This window comes from Argentina silus (genome assembly GCF_951799395.1).
Source record: "Argentina silus genome assembly, chromosome: 7".
In the NCBI taxonomy this organism is placed as follows: domain Eukaryota; kingdom Metazoa; phylum Chordata; class Actinopteri; order Argentiniformes; family Argentinidae; genus Argentina; species Argentina silus.
Window position 1 is genome coordinate 7,364,932 of NC_139661.1, and position 15,220 is coordinate 7,380,151.

A 15,220-nucleotide genomic window follows, 5' to 3' on the forward strand; every position below is an offset into this window, starting at 1 on the left:
TTGAGTATATTCTGAGTATATTCTCTGCCTTGTTTTGAGGTATTTTTGCCTAAAATCTTATCATCAGGAAATTAAATCCATGTTCAATTGGATTTAAATCTGAAGATTGACTTGGCCAGTCAAGAACTTTCTGCTTTTTGGCCCTGAAAAACTCCCTAGTTGCTATGGCAGTATGTTTGGGGATTGTCTTACTGTATGATGAAGCGCCATCCAATGAATTTGGAGGCATTTGCTTGTACTCCAGCAGGCAACATGTTTCTGTACACTTCACAATTCATTCTACTGCTGCTGTGAGCAGTAACATCATCAATTAAGACAGGTTAGCCAGTACCATAGCACCCCCTCACAGATGAGGTGGTATGCTGTAAATCGTGGGTTTCTTGCAATCACTCTGGTACATGACAATATTTGTCTTACCTGTCCATAAGATAGTTTTTCCGACCTCTGCAGGCTTTTTCTGTACTTTTTAGAAAGCTGTAACCTGACCATCCTTTTTGAGGATAACTAGTGGTTTGCAACTTGCAGTGAAGCATCTGTAGTTTGACTGGTGACGTATTATGTGGATGGTAGTCTCCGACACATTCATGCCTACCTCCTGGAGAGTGTTCCTGATCTGTGGGACAGTTGTTTTTTTCTTAATTATGGTGAGCATTCTTCAGTCATCCACTGTGGAAGTCTTCCTTGGTCTATCAGCCCATTTGTGATTGCTAAAGCTTGCTTTCTTTCTTTTTTAATGGTGTTACAAACGGTTGAGTCTAGGTTTTGGCTATGTTTCTGCTTGATTTTTCGGATATTTCAGCCTTATAATGGCTTCCTTGACTTTCATTGACGTCTCTTTGGTCATCATGTTGACAGACACCAATAGCAGACTCCAAAGACAAATGCAATGCCTACAATCAATACTACACATTGACAATTCTCTTATGCCTGTACAAATGATGTGATGGAACACACCTGACTAACCAGAAACACCTGTCAAGCCAATTTTCCAATACTTTTGTGGGACAGTTTGAACCAGAGACTAAAAGAAAACAAGTGTTGATCTGAGGATCTTTCAGAGCAGACCCTGCCCTGCCACTTGAGAAAGCTACCATGAATACACCATTGTATTTCTTATACACTTCTGCAGGGCCCACTTCCGAAAACACACATCATAAGAGAGATCACATTATATTGACCTATACTGCCATCTTCTGGCCGTGTTGAAACACAGTCATGTCAATGAACCGCAAGCATCAACAAGTCACAAGAATAGTTCTTGCGCATGTACAGGCTGTATTATTTGAATATGTAAATAACTTAAATTTACATAACGTTTATCTAAGTAGCAAAGTAGAGACTTGCGGTCTATAGACCAATTCATTACTTTGTGTATTGATGTCGGTTGAAATATCAAATGAGCAATCTAATCAAATTTCACACCGCATTTCCACCAAGACATGCTAATTGACAATGCAAACTCCACAGGTGACCGATGTGAATGTACTGCATCTGTCTATTTTATGACAACATGACATGTCAACACTAACAGATTAATAAAACTTTATTTTCGAAAATAGAATGCACAACAGTAGATGTTTGTCATAAAGATACAAAATGAGAAAAAAAGGCACAAAAAAGGTTTGGAAAGTTCTGTTTACAGTGATGGATGTTGAAAATGATAGGATGTTGAAACTGAAGCCAGATGTAGTTGTGTTGTTCTCGAGTGCAGAACAACAAAACGAGGACAGCCTGAAGGGAGCAGACGAAACATTCCGGATCCTACAGCAGAGTGCACCGCGACTTTTTAGGGGACTGTGGAGTGGACGAACCCTTTTCACCACCCGACCCGCTGGCGGCTGTAAAATGCACATCCTTTTTATTCTACAGGAAAAAAACAACAAAGGATGATGAAGCATGTCCCTGCAGCTGGAATGTTGGGTGAGTGAGTGAGTGAGTGAGTTGAGGTTAGTGCAAGAACCACAGTGCATGCCGACTCTGTCGCCCAACATACTGTACCAATATATCTGTAACTGTGGATACATGCCATTTGTGACCTTGAATACAAATAATCTCGACATACACATACGGTAGACCCAGAGAGTAAAAGGAGAGAGAGGATATTGTTACATTACCTTCAGGGAAGACGTTTTCCTCATAGTTGCCTGTTCCAACTATGTTTCCTGCTGGGTTGTATTGGCCCACCACATAGACGTCACCACCTTCGCTGAACATGCCGACTCCCAACTTAGTAGTACCTTTCCACACCACCTGAGTGAAATGACCTGAGGGAAACACAACAGCATTGTTCCATCATGGCCTTTCGTCTATGTCTTGGCATACATTCTTACAGTACCTGAAGGCTTTCAGTGAAGTGTTATAAAGACATTATGAACACATTTATTGAAAAACCACTGATTTCACAGAGAGATGCACAGTACAGGTATTATCAGTTCTTAATTCAATTCAAAATACTTTATTTATCCCACAAGGGGTTAATATGAGGGTTGCCATTTACCAGTGTTGGAGCCAAATCCAGGGCTGCTGAAGTCATAGTCTTTGACCTCACTGTACCAGCTGTCTACAGCCTCCTTACCTAAAACATACGCAAGGAAACATGAACAGGAGAAAGCATAAATCATATGCCTGTCTCCAACCATTGAGTCCCCAACAAGGACCATATGACAAAGCAAATGCAAAACAGTATCAGCATTAAGTGTGCACAAGTCAGACATGTAAGTCTGTATGAAAGGCCCATATGGGCTATCTAACCTACCAGTCAATTTCTGAGGGCTAGAGCTCCATGCAGAGTAGATGTTCTCTCCATTCTTTGTCTTGCTGTGCTCCAATTTTTTGATAGAGCCCAAGTGATCGGCCCATGACTGAGCAGAGCTGCAGAGGTCCTCGCAGATGGTCAGTGCAGGTACGCCATGCTTTGCTCTGTATGCGTTGTGGGTCGCCAAAAACTCATCTATAAAGCTTTGATCTGCAAAAACACAAAAATGCCAGTTCAGATGATAAAATGACATTTCCTCCCATTTTAAGGACAACTGAATAAAGAAAAGTATTATTACTTCACTTCACATCAATCTTTGAAAGTTAGTACTTGGGTAGAAAAAGAGTACCCCTTTAGCAAGGTAGGTATTCTCAACTTCTAAATGAAATGCCAAATGCAGAGGAATTTTTTTTTGTGGCAAACTCACCTGCCATTGCTCCTGATGTGTTGATAGCTGCACGACAAAAGTAAGCATAGTGAGTCTAATGGAACATGGAAAAAAAAACCTACTACTCTACTAATAGTGTACACAGTTTGTAAATATGTTCTGAAAAATGTATCAATGGTGAGGTAGTGATTCTGAGAGTGATGCCAAAAGTACTATACCAAATGCTGACTATCCGATCACTCACCTACTTTGATGTCAGTTCTGCCCGTTCACTTCAATGACGATGCTGAGCTTGAGGTGTCTTTATGGTCTTGGAGTGAGCACTTATATACATGAGCTTGACATCTCCCCTTTAACTGCAGACCTTTACAGAGGAGGAGACTCATCCTCCCTCTCTCCACGCCCTGTCATTATCTCACTTGTACCACTGGGCTCTTCTGTTGTCAAATGACAGTGGTGAGACATTTAGCGTATTAAGAGAATAGATTACAGAGGGCTTACAGCAGTATATACCTTGTAAATGCTCTGCAGGTGTGTCCAAATACATTCATTCTTGTACAAGTACAATGCATTTCTGTCATTCAAACTTTACATTTTGTCATCCATCCTGTTTTTTATAAATGACATTGCATCATCTCTAATTATGTTTTCAATAGGCGGTAATTATGACCAGCTCTTACTGGTTTTTCAGGTGTCCGGAGCTCTAATCCAAAGATAGAGCCAAGGGAGTTCTTTTTAATATTGCTCAATGTAGGCACCACCCTTGGCCAGCCAAAACACATTTTCCAACTAGTTCCTGGGAAACACTTGTGTACAACGCCATTAATTCCTTCCAGCATCCCACCATCTGACAGTGTGTGTTCAGTTACCAGTGGTTTAATGAGCTGGTGCCACAATCAAACACAGACAAACAGAAGACTTCAAAAGCATCTGGGTCTCATAAGTGGCTGTAAAAAGCTGCAAGTCTAGGGCCATAATGTTTGGGTACGTTTACTGCAAATCCAGCAAAAAGGCTCATTCATCAAGATTAGATTATTCCACATGACCCACAACCCTGATATTAACTAACTGAAGCACTGTGACTGAATCCACATCCATAGTTATGGACGGCAGGTGAAGAATGGCATGTCTTTCATCTATCCATTCATACATCCAATCAACCAACCTAACCATACCACATTTCTAGAAGCAGTAGTCAGCTACATACTACATGGTTTGGAAGCAGTAGTCAGCTACATACTACATGGTTTGGAAGCAGTAGTCAGCTACATACTACATGGTTGCAAAGGAAACCGTTGTGTTCTTATAGCCATAGGAAAAGAGAATGATACCTACTCTCTGTTTCAATGCGCCTGTAGTCTAATGTCAACATGTAGACCACTATGGGTCCTCATCAGGCTTTCAGGATAATGAGATGTATTTTTAGACAACTAAATTATAATTGTTGTAAATAATACAAGCTGGGTCCTGGATTAGGTCCATTATCACATAGGCCTACAAAGATGTGAATGATCAACAAAAACATGGAATACAATTGGTCAATTTTAGACATTCTATCTATCTATCTATCTATCTATCTATCTATCTATCTATCTATCTATCTATGACCTTCTAGCATGCTATCTATCTAACCTTCTATCTATCCAAACTAATATCTATTGAATCTTTCAACTTCCTAGCATCATCCTTTCTTCCTTTCACCAGTCACTACTGCTTCACTCAATATCTATCTATCCATCCTATAACCTTCTCTCTTTTCATACCATTTAGCATTGAGCATAAAAAACACCTAAACTGTGTAGACTGACTTCACTTAAATAACTTCCATTCAGATGTTTGATAGTATTTACACTTTTTGAGCTTTACTCGAATTTGCATTAAATCCTATTAATGCTGCCGTGTGCATAGCCTGTTAACCTATTTACTTCAAATCAACTTTTAAATACCCAGACTTCTGTAACTTGGCTTGCTTGAAAACATAATTTCATACCATTTATACTTTGTGAGCTTTACTTCAATTTGACATATTTTTATTAATGGCATTGTGAACAAGGATGGTAAAATCATGTCAGACAAGCGATTAACAAGTGTATGGAGGTGTATGCTCAAAACAAATGTATAATCAACTCACCGCACCTTTGACTCAAAAAGGAAGAGGCAAATACTTTAGGGAGTTAATGATTTAGCCACACATTAAATGTTCAATATACGGGACATTGAACAGTCAGCCTTGTGCAGATTCTGGAGGAAACAGAATCAATAGATCATTTATTTTGGCACAAACATGCATTCTTCTACAGTAGAGTACAATGCATTTCTGACTTTCAGACATAATATCTGCTCAGCCATCCTTGTTTTCTAAAGCATGTTGACACTGTCAATTTGCCCAAAAATAATTATCAAGATGTATCATCTCTCATTGTGTTTTGAAGAGGCTATAATTATGACCTGGTCTCACTGGTTTTCTGTGGTCTCCAGAGCTCTTCAGCAGCCAGATCAAGAGATTTGTTTTCAACTATTCTTCTTCTTCCAAGCAACTACCCTCGCTAAATACATGTTCCACCCTTACAACCATTGGTTCCAATGAGTTCCCGAGAAGCACTTATATTGTACAACACAAACCTTTTTGTATTCAATCATCAGTGGTTTAATGAGCTAGTGACAGAATCAACCACAGACAAACAGAAGACTTCAAAAGCACCTGGGTCTCATAAGTGGCTGTAAAAAGCTTATTTCAATAACATTCTTGCTACAAAAAGAATGCTCAATATATATGGGGTATTGAACAGTCTGCCACGAGAAAACAGAATTAATAGGTAATCTATTTTGGTACTGTCCATCAATTTTTTTCTTTTAAATAAATAAAAAGGGACTAGAAATGATGCAAGCAATGCTATTTGATCTTAAATTATAATTAGTAATTTCAAAACTGATCTACTCATAAACAAAAAACTGGACATATTTGCCTGTCTCTGGAGGCTGATTTGCATACAGTGGCTATTTGTTTTAACCTGTTTTATAAATGCCATCTATGTGGTCTAAGAGATATTTGCTTGGGGCTAAGAAGTTGAACCTGTTATTAGGAGACCATAGAACACAAAGGCTTAACCCGACAAAAATAACCTCAGTAAATATCCCTGAAGGCTGGGACTGTTTCTTGCAGTGTGAGTGACACACACACACACACACACACACACACACACACACACACACACACACACACACACACACACACACACACACACACACACACAAAGAAAAGCAAGGCATGTTCTAGACTTGTACTCCCTAAATAATATGGAAAAAAGATTTCAAGCACACATTGTTACATATCGTTCAGGGTAATGATACAGGTGGCGTGTAAGAAGTTGAAGGGACTGTTTTTTTTTGTACTGTGGGTGATGTGTGTGGTGTGAAAAAGAAAAGCAGGGCATATTCTAGACTTGTAAATAATATGGACAAGAGATTTGTTGCATCTTGTTCAGGAGGTATTCTGTAAATGTCACGCATTCCTTATAGTGCTGTAAGAAGCATCCATGTACAGCTCATTGTTCACATTCTAAACACAATGCATAAAGACAGGATTATCTATAGCCTACAGTAATGCTTCCACTGTATGCACCTGTGGGTCATACATAAGTATGAAGTAACAAGTATGGCTTAGTAGTAAGAATAGTAAAAATCTACAGTAGCTTGATGGCTGGTTCGAAGCTATTATTTTCTCTATTGCAATGGCACTAGACATGATCTCACTATAAAAATTAAAAAATTAAAAAAAACTTTAAACTTCAACTGCAATTCAATACAGGAGAAGTTGTTCAGTTATAAACAGAGGACATTCGTGTGTTGTTATTGGTTTTGGAGAACCATACAGTATAGACCTGGCCTACTGTTATGTCTGGCTCAAAGCACCTCAGTACAGTGTATAGAAACACCCAGTAATGAGGAAAAGAGTTTTTGCTAGTGTTTTGTTGCTGCCTTCTGGCTGGCAATTGACTCGTTAAAGCTCTGGAATCCAGACAATTATAAGATATAGCTGAGGGGTCTGGGTATGTGCCAAAAGAGACCACTTCCTACCATAAAATTCTCACACAAGGGCGTAGGAGACTGGGGGGGGAACTGGGGGGACATGTTAGAAGCAGTTCCCTCGTCAATAATAATAGGAATATTTAGCTGCAGGACTTTTATTTTGAAAAACTATTTGGTACTGGGTAAAGTAATTGTAGGCAAACAGTAACAACAGTAAAGATAATTATAAAAAGCTTTCTCCAGGCTAGTAGTTACTGTAGCTGCAGTGTCAGGTTTTATCTTTAGCACTTGCTAAGTTAGCTAGCTAACGTTGGGTAGTTCTGACTGTGTGAAAAACTGATAGTGATGTTTTGAACAGTACCAGGGAAAGAGTACTTACAAATGGTTTGTTTCATTTGAAATATATACACATTAATGTATTCAATTATAAATTAAGATTACTAATTTGTTTGTATCCTTTTCTCAAAAGTCACTAGGCACACCCCTAGCAAAATGTTTCAGCTCATACCCAGCTGACTCCTATGCCCTTGTTCTCACAGGAGAGCTTAAAGACTTCAAGCAGTGCTCTGCTCATGAATTTTGCTTCAGCCATCCAGGTAACACATGGAAATGCCTGGAACTAGGTGCACAACCCCTACAGATGTAACACAATGATCATGGTTTGTTATGGATATGAATTTGCTTGAACAGTCTTTACCCAACACACTTCTCATTGAAAATTTCAATATCAATTACCTGGTCCAAGTCTCAGATCAAGCCCTCATGTATGTGTCTTTACATATAGTGCGTATACTGCATAGCCTAGTACGGTGCATGCTACCGATGGTAACCCAGACAGTGCTAAAAAGCTATGTAGGAGTATAGGCACCAAATAGCAATGTAAACCTTTATTTATACACAATTTGATTCCTGTTTACCAGTCAGCGATCCAATTAATTCTGCAACTATTAAGTACTTTTGGAAAAAAAATACATAACTACAGCCATAACCCTAGCTCCAACCGTATAAGGCCTAACCCTAAACCCAACCCTTACCTTAGAACGTGATTGAGATAATCAACTAAAAAAACAAGAAGGGAATGGACAGGTAGATCAATACATTCCCTAATGATTAACAGTGCAGACGGATGCAATAGTCTACCACTCTATTGCATAATGCCAGATACGTGCTGCTGGTGACAATAGTCTAACTACTGTAATTTCTTGTGGTCAAGTTCTAAACCAGGCTGGCTCACACTTCACAAACTCATCTGAAAGAATTTTCCTGATGGATTATGAGGTAGGATTATATTATTTATCTTACATTGCCTCTCTGAGTGAGCCCCCTGACATCAGTGTTTGACAAACCAAAAATCAGATACCAACAACTGGCATGCATGCAGTTGGAACACGATGAAGTCGGTTTCGTATCGATCTCGCTGAAGAGGCATGCATGCACAGACATCATATTGAACTATAGCAGCGTAGTCGTCGCCTATTCATGGCTTGAGGTTATTTTTTTCAAATAAATGAAACGGGAATTACATAAGTGACCTACAGACCAACTGAACGCCATGGCAATATCTGTCGCTTTGAGGAGGACTAAATGTTTCTACGTGCGTATACAGTACTTGGCAACGTCTAGAGGGAGATTAGTAAATAATTGAATGTTCTAGGTAGCCCTAACTGGAATCTATTTAGCCTGTTTCAGAACATAAGAGCATTAGTACATTTATATCGAAATTATGTTTCGCTTAGTGATGAGTGGATTCCTTTCTGTTTTCCGTTTCACATTCTCACATATTGTCGCACGTTATTTGTCAGTGTTGTAACTTGACAGAGGTGAAGCTGTTGACACATGCTTGCACGCCATGCCAGTTGTGTCTGGTTTTATTTGGCAGCCACTGCCTCAGCATGATCTGCAGCATTTTAACACAACCTAATGTCCTGAGACTGGCATTAACTAATATTGTACCCTGCCCGTTGTCTATATGTGAGATGTCAAAGTTGTTTAGGGTCAGGCGTGAATTAAAGTTAAGTGTCTCCACAGCAGAGTTCGGTTCCCATGTGAATGTGTTTCTCTCTCTCTCTGTGTGTGTGTGTGTGTGTGTGTGTGTGTGTGTGTGTGTGTGTGTGTGTGTGTGTGTGTGTGTGTGTGTGCGCATGCACGCAACATGCATGTGTATATACATGTGTATGTATGTGCGTGTGTGTGTTGCACAGGAAGCAGTGTGTGCCCTCAACACCTTGCAGACCAATGCTAGTGTGCTGGAGCAGGCGCGTAAGGAGCCGGCTGTCCCTGAGCTGCAGCTCCAGGCTATGCAGAGCCTCCTCCATCGTACAGGGCTTACAGTGAGTGACACACACACACCAACTTACAGTTATATTGTCCCATCACACACCTAACATATAGGTTTCATTGTGTGTGGTTCTCTATAATGTTCATGTGCTAATCTCTCTTTCCTATGGTGGTTTTTGTCACTTGTTCTGTCGTTGGCTGAATATCTCAGGCCCTTTGACTTCTGTGACTCAGAGGCCACTCTCTCTTACCCCACAATTGGATGTTTTTTAGGTGGACGATCTGGATCAGCTCAATATAATCCATGTGACGGGGACCAAGGGCAAGGTACTGACAATTTGGTTTTCTCATTGTGACTTCTAATATCATTGAGAAGGTCTTACTTTGTGGCAAAAATGACAACAATCCTGAGAAACAATTGGAATGGAAATGGTTGTTACTGAAATAAAACTGTAAGGTAAAACATTCTGCACTTGCAGGGATCAACCTGTGCATTTACTGAGAGAATCCTCCGGGACTATGGATTACGCACTGGATTTTATAGGTACGTCATTGAAGAAGACCCATGTTGGTCAGGGCTACCCCACAGTGTGTATGCACTTTCAGATAAATGTGTGTTTCGTTTGTCGTTTTTTGACCTATTGCATCATGACTCACAATAGTCTGGGTCCTGACTATGCAAAAACATTGGTAGCCTAATTGAATGAACTTTGTGCCATGCTGGGTCATTGCCCATTGAATGATTAACCAATGTTGTTACAACTGTCTATCATTTTGCTGTCTTGTACATGTCTTGTACATTATATTGTATATTCTTTAGTATTGTATATTTTACATTGGTTGGCATTCTGCGGACAGCAAAGCAAGAATTTCTACTGTGCATATGATAATAATAAACACTTTGAAACTTTGAACTTTGAGTCTGTTTAACATGCTTATCTACGAGTTGGTGATAGCTTCACTCTGTATGTTGTGGTTTTGGGGAAAAAGTTGACATAACCAGTGTATGGAAACAGCATTTGTAACCTTCCCAGAGATGAAGTAGTAAGTTACAGTAGCTATCGTATGAGATGTTGTGTTTTTCCTGCTGTACACAGTTGTGGAAACATTCCCTTTATTTTACAGCTCGCCACATCTGGTACAAGTCAGAGAGAGAATACGCATCAATGGGCAGCCAATCAGCAAAGAGCTTTTTACCAAATACTTCTGGGAGGTTTATGTTCAGTTAGATGCAACAAAAGTAAGTTGTCATGAATAGAGTGTTTCCTGTGATGTGGCCTGGAATTCACTGAGCCCTCCGCTTCATGCCATGATTGTGTCACTTCACAGGATTCTCATGGAGGCAGTATGCCTGCCTACTTCTGCTTCCTCACCGTCATGGCCTTCCATGTCTTCCTGCAGGAGAGGGTGAGTCTCAGACATACCAGTAGAGGCTGGTGGAGGTAGAAATCAGAGGACAGGCTCATTGTAATGCATGGAACAGGTTGAGCAATGGTATCAAACATGCGTTGTTCCACCAGCCTCCACTGAGATATACTCACTGCCCAAACTCTGAGCCTGACATACCACAGACCCCAACCACAGCGTACCAAACATCCCTTAACAGCCCTACCATGTAACATAAGAGCAAACACTATTTCTCCAAAGGTTGCCGCTTGAAGCCTCTCTGAATGGCATTTCTCTGTAAGACAGGTGGATTTAGCTATCATTGAAGTCGGGATTGGCGGAGCCTATGACTGCACAAACATTATCAGGTAAAGCTTTGTGTGTCTTCAATTGTCAATTTTTAACAATGTCATAAAGTTTTATTTGAACCCATGGCACGTCCTGTTTCTCTTTGATGTATGGTCAACAGGAAGCCGTGGGTTTGTGGAATCTCTTCCTTAGGAATTGATCACACAAGTATACTGGGAGACACCATAGAAGAGATAGCCTGGCAGAAAGGAGGCATATTTAAAGTAAGAGGTGTTCGATAAGCCCACATGCATACACACTCCTTTCCTATGGCATTATCCTTACAATAACCTGACTAGTGAACATAAGGTATTTGTGTTCGCGATGTACAGTACTTAGATCCCTGTCTCTGTCCCCAGCCAGGGGTTCCTGCATTCACTGTGAGACAGCCTACAAGACCCCTAAGTGTTCTGCAGCACAGAGCTAAACAGATTGGGGTAAGTGAACAAAGTCGTCTCTCCTGGCTTTATAGCATAGCTAACGTTGATGAGCAGTTACTATCCTCTTCTATGTGTCTGTAGATACATTGTACTGTACCTAAGGTCAAGTAAGTCTAGTGTTGTGTTTACCCCCCTCTGTGTGTGGTGTATAGTGTCCTCTGTGGGTGTGTCCCGAGCTGGAGGAGTATAAGGCTGAGGGTGGTGCTCTACGACTGGGTCTGGCAGGTCAACAGCAGCGCTGCAATGCATCACTAGCCCTGCAGCTCAGCAGGGGCTGGCTACAGCGTCACCAACAACCTGGTGGCTCCATGTCAGCTCCAGTAGAGGAGAAGAGGCTGGTCTCCTCCCAAGCAGCGTCCTTCCAGCCCACCACCATCATGGTTGAAGGTCAGTGTGGGCTGTTCTTTCGTTCTCATGCGTACAGTACTGTATACTGTACCCACTGACAAACATAGGAGAGAAACATGGAGAAGACATGTTGACACACAGACTCTCTCTTTCTCTTTCTCTCTCTCTCTCCATCTCTCTCCAGGGCTGCAGAAGACTGAGTGGCCAGGGCGGACTCAGACTCTGAGACACGGCGCCATCTCGTACTACCTGGATGGGGCCCACACCACAGGCAGCATGCAGGCCTGTGTCCACTGGTTCAGTCAGGAGACACTGCAGGAGGAGAGGGACCACAGGTGAGTCTCAGTGTAACACCCCCCCCCCCCCCCCCCCCCCCCAGGAGGCTCCCAGAGGCTCCTTACTAACTCTGAATTACTAGACAATAGAATTACGAGACAGCAGTTTAGTGAGTCATTGACACATGATTTGATAGTGTGTATTGATTTGATTGTTACTATGTGTGAGTTGGTCCAGTGCTCAGGAAGTGCCTCTGCCTATAGGGGCTCGGCAGTGAGAGTGTTGCTGTTCAACGCTACAGGGGAGAGGGACTGTGCTGCCATGCTAAAGCTCTTACTGGTGAGTAGTAGAACAGATCAGTTGGCGCTGCTGTGTTCTGTATTACGCCCTACAGCTCCATATCTGTCTACACCCCACAAAGAACAATCCACTGTGGGTTCCTCAGGTAATGTTGAGATGGGTATTATAAGTGACAGCATCTCCGTATTTTGCACCCGTCCAGCCTGGCAAGTTTGACTTTGCTGTGTTCTGTCCCAACATCACTGAAACCATCACAACAAGCAATGCAGGTGAGATATTAGTTATTTTACTCTTTGTCCACAGTGTTAATAAATCAAAAGGCAGGTTTAATGCCTTTGAGATATACGCATAATTGCCACCACAGCAAGAATATTTATTCTAAAAGTAACCCAGAGGGCTAATATTACTATTTCTATTATGTATACCCTCCTTTAGCACTTTGATAACCTACATGGTCCTGTGAGGAATGTCTTACACACGTGTGTGTGGTGCTTGACTTTCTTTGTGTGCTCTTGACAGATCAGCAGAATTTCAATGTGTCGGTAGAGAGCATGCTGACCCGTTGTCTGGACAACCAGAGCAGCTGGCAGAGTCTGAGTGGGCTAGAAAAGCAGCAGGGTGCTGGGCTGCTCATTCACAACCACCAGCACTCCCTGGTGGCCAAGGCCAGGACACACACTCTGGTCTTCCCCTGCATCCTCAGCGCCCTCCAGTGGATCACCCAGGGAAGGGACCCTGTGCTGGCTGCTGCGAAGGGCCCCTATCTCCCAGCACAGCCAGGTGTCACAGCTAAAGCAACACCACTGAGACAAGCAGCCCACGTCTCTGTGCTGGTCACAGGCAGCCTGCACCTGGTAGGAGGGGTGCTCGAACACCTGGACCCCTCCCTAGCCTCCTAATGGACCTTAAACTGGCTGATTCTCTTTGCTTCAGTATGGCTGGTTTCCGGTTAGACAGAAAGTTAGACTCAGTGTTTGGCAAGGTTTGTACACTAGCAAGTGTTGACACATAATTAGGATCTTGCTCACCGGATGAGTGCATTGGAGTAGCAAGAGAAGAGTTTCATATTCCCAAGGCTGACATACTGTGTTTTCGACAAAACATATTTTCACATAGTTCTTCAATTGTCTCAGGGGATGTTTTTATCTCTCTCCATTTGATTGGTTTTGTAGCCTAATGTTGTCTCTGTGTGTACAGGATGAGTAATTGATACCGACAATCTCTCTATAACACTGTATATAAGACAGAGAGATTGCTCTACCTTACATTTCTATACATATATCAAATAAATGTAGAATGCAGAAGGATGCGTGGTTTTTAATTACTGGAAGGTACTGTGAAAAAGTAGACAAATAACTTGTAAATATGTTCTAAAAATTGTAGTAATCATGAATAAAGGCATTTCTTAATAGATTTGTTGATACTTGATTACCCTTTATAGAGGTGCTTATTCTCTCTGTTTACACATGCAGGCGTCCACCTACATTCCCTGACCTTCAACAGAGGTGCCCCAAAACGGAAAAACATGCCTGTCTGTCTGTCTGTCTGTCTGTCTGTCTGTCTGTCTGTCTGTCTGTCTGTCTCTGTCTGTCTGTCTGTCTGTCTGTCTGTCTGTCTGTCTGTCTGTTTGTCTGTCTGCATGCCCCCTCAGTGAATTCCTCGTAACGTCTTAGCTAAGCTTACAGACAGACACAATCTTAAAAGCTAAATGGAATGCAATATTTTGCCATTAGCTTTCCCTTCAAAAATATTACGAAAAGGAAGTTTGCTCCAATCCCCTTAGACTCGCTCAATCCCTTTCATTACTTCAGCATTTCAGGAGGCAGCCGTATGGCCAGGACTGGGTGAGAAAGGGTTAAACTGGGATGTTGCTGTGGGTTCAGGGGCGCCACTGGGGGGGGGGGGGGGGGACCAGTGTCTCTCTCTCTCTCTGCTTATTAACCACTCATCAAGATTACGCCAGCGACAGGAGGTCAGAGGAAAAGAGGGCAGATTGGTGCTCTACAATCTGCTTATACTTTCAGAGAAAATATAATTAGTGGCAGAAGAAAATTCTTCTTCGAAACAGCAAACATGTTCATGTTGAGCTCAGAGATGTGACCCTAGGGGCTTACGATACATCCCCCTAGGTACAGTATATTGGATATTTCTGCTGTATGTTGCCACAGATTGAAAATTATCTGCCTTGAAAATGACAATTAAGTGCAGAATATCCACCAAAAGGTCTGAACAGTACAGCCATGTTGAGCCTGAAACAGAAGAAAGGAGTAAACTATAACCACGTAACGTGTGATTGATTAAGTCAGTTAGGTTTCAGGGTGAACCCGAGGATAGCTGGCCACTATTGGCAGACATCTTCTTCTCTCCTTCAATGGGACACTGCAGGGATTTGATCATGTATCTGCTCTGCTGCTCTCTAAGAAGCTTGCACTACTTAGAATCCGATTACAGGGCCTCTCAGGTCCATGACCAAAAGCACTCTGCAGTAAACTGCTGCACTGCAGTTATCAGAGCCAGATATATCTGTAGGGTGGTGGCAGGATTGCAACATTGCAGCGTCTTGAAGTCAATGAAAAGTCTCTTTTCGAGGAGAAAAACATTTCACTTTAAACTATTCACCAACTGTTGTTGATGCAGATGAACCTGAGGCAACAAAGGGAATGGTGGATTACC

General features: G+C 41.8%; 2 protein-coding genes across 3 annotated transcripts; one reads left to right on the forward strand and one right to left on the reverse strand.

Moving 5' to 3' along the window:
- Positions 1-1,527: 1,527 nt before the first annotated feature.
- LOC310806850 (Golgi-associated plant pathogenesis-related protein 1) lies at positions 1,528-3,480 on the reverse strand. 2 transcript variants are annotated; one of them, XM_083673121.1, is made up of 6 exons: positions 3,388-3,480; positions 3,183-3,209; positions 2,756-2,965; positions 2,498-2,575; positions 2,115-2,264; positions 1,528-1,863 (listed from the first exon to the last, which is right to left on the reverse strand). In XM_083673121.1, the coding sequence occupies exons 2-6, from the start codon at positions 3,187-3,189 to the stop codon at positions 1,859-1,861; spliced, it is 450 nt and encodes a 149-aa protein (XP_083529247.1). In that variant the 5' UTR covers positions 3,190-3,209; positions 3,388-3,480; the 3' UTR covers positions 1,528-1,858. The 2 variants fall into 2 exon arrangements, with proteins under 2 accessions (XP_083529247.1, XP_083529248.1); XM_083673122.1 differs by having other exon boundaries at positions 3,392-3,427.
- A 4,958-nt stretch (positions 3,481-8,438) lies between these two features.
- LOC310806993 (folylpolyglutamate synthase, mitochondrial-like) lies at positions 8,439-13,446 on the forward strand (the record flags this gene model as incomplete). The annotated part of the gene is made up of 14 exons (XM_083673272.1): positions 8,439-8,450; positions 9,374-9,502; positions 9,723-9,776; positions 9,929-9,993; positions 10,575-10,689; positions 10,779-10,856; positions 11,142-11,203; positions 11,305-11,407; positions 11,543-11,620; positions 11,776-12,010; positions 12,156-12,306; positions 12,511-12,586; positions 12,750-12,816; positions 13,067-13,446. 14 exons carry the CDS (start codon positions 8,439-8,441, stop codon positions 13,444-13,446), a joined length of 1,605 nt encoding a protein of 534 aa, XP_083529398.1.
- Positions 13,447-15,220: the final 1,774 nt, after the last annotated feature.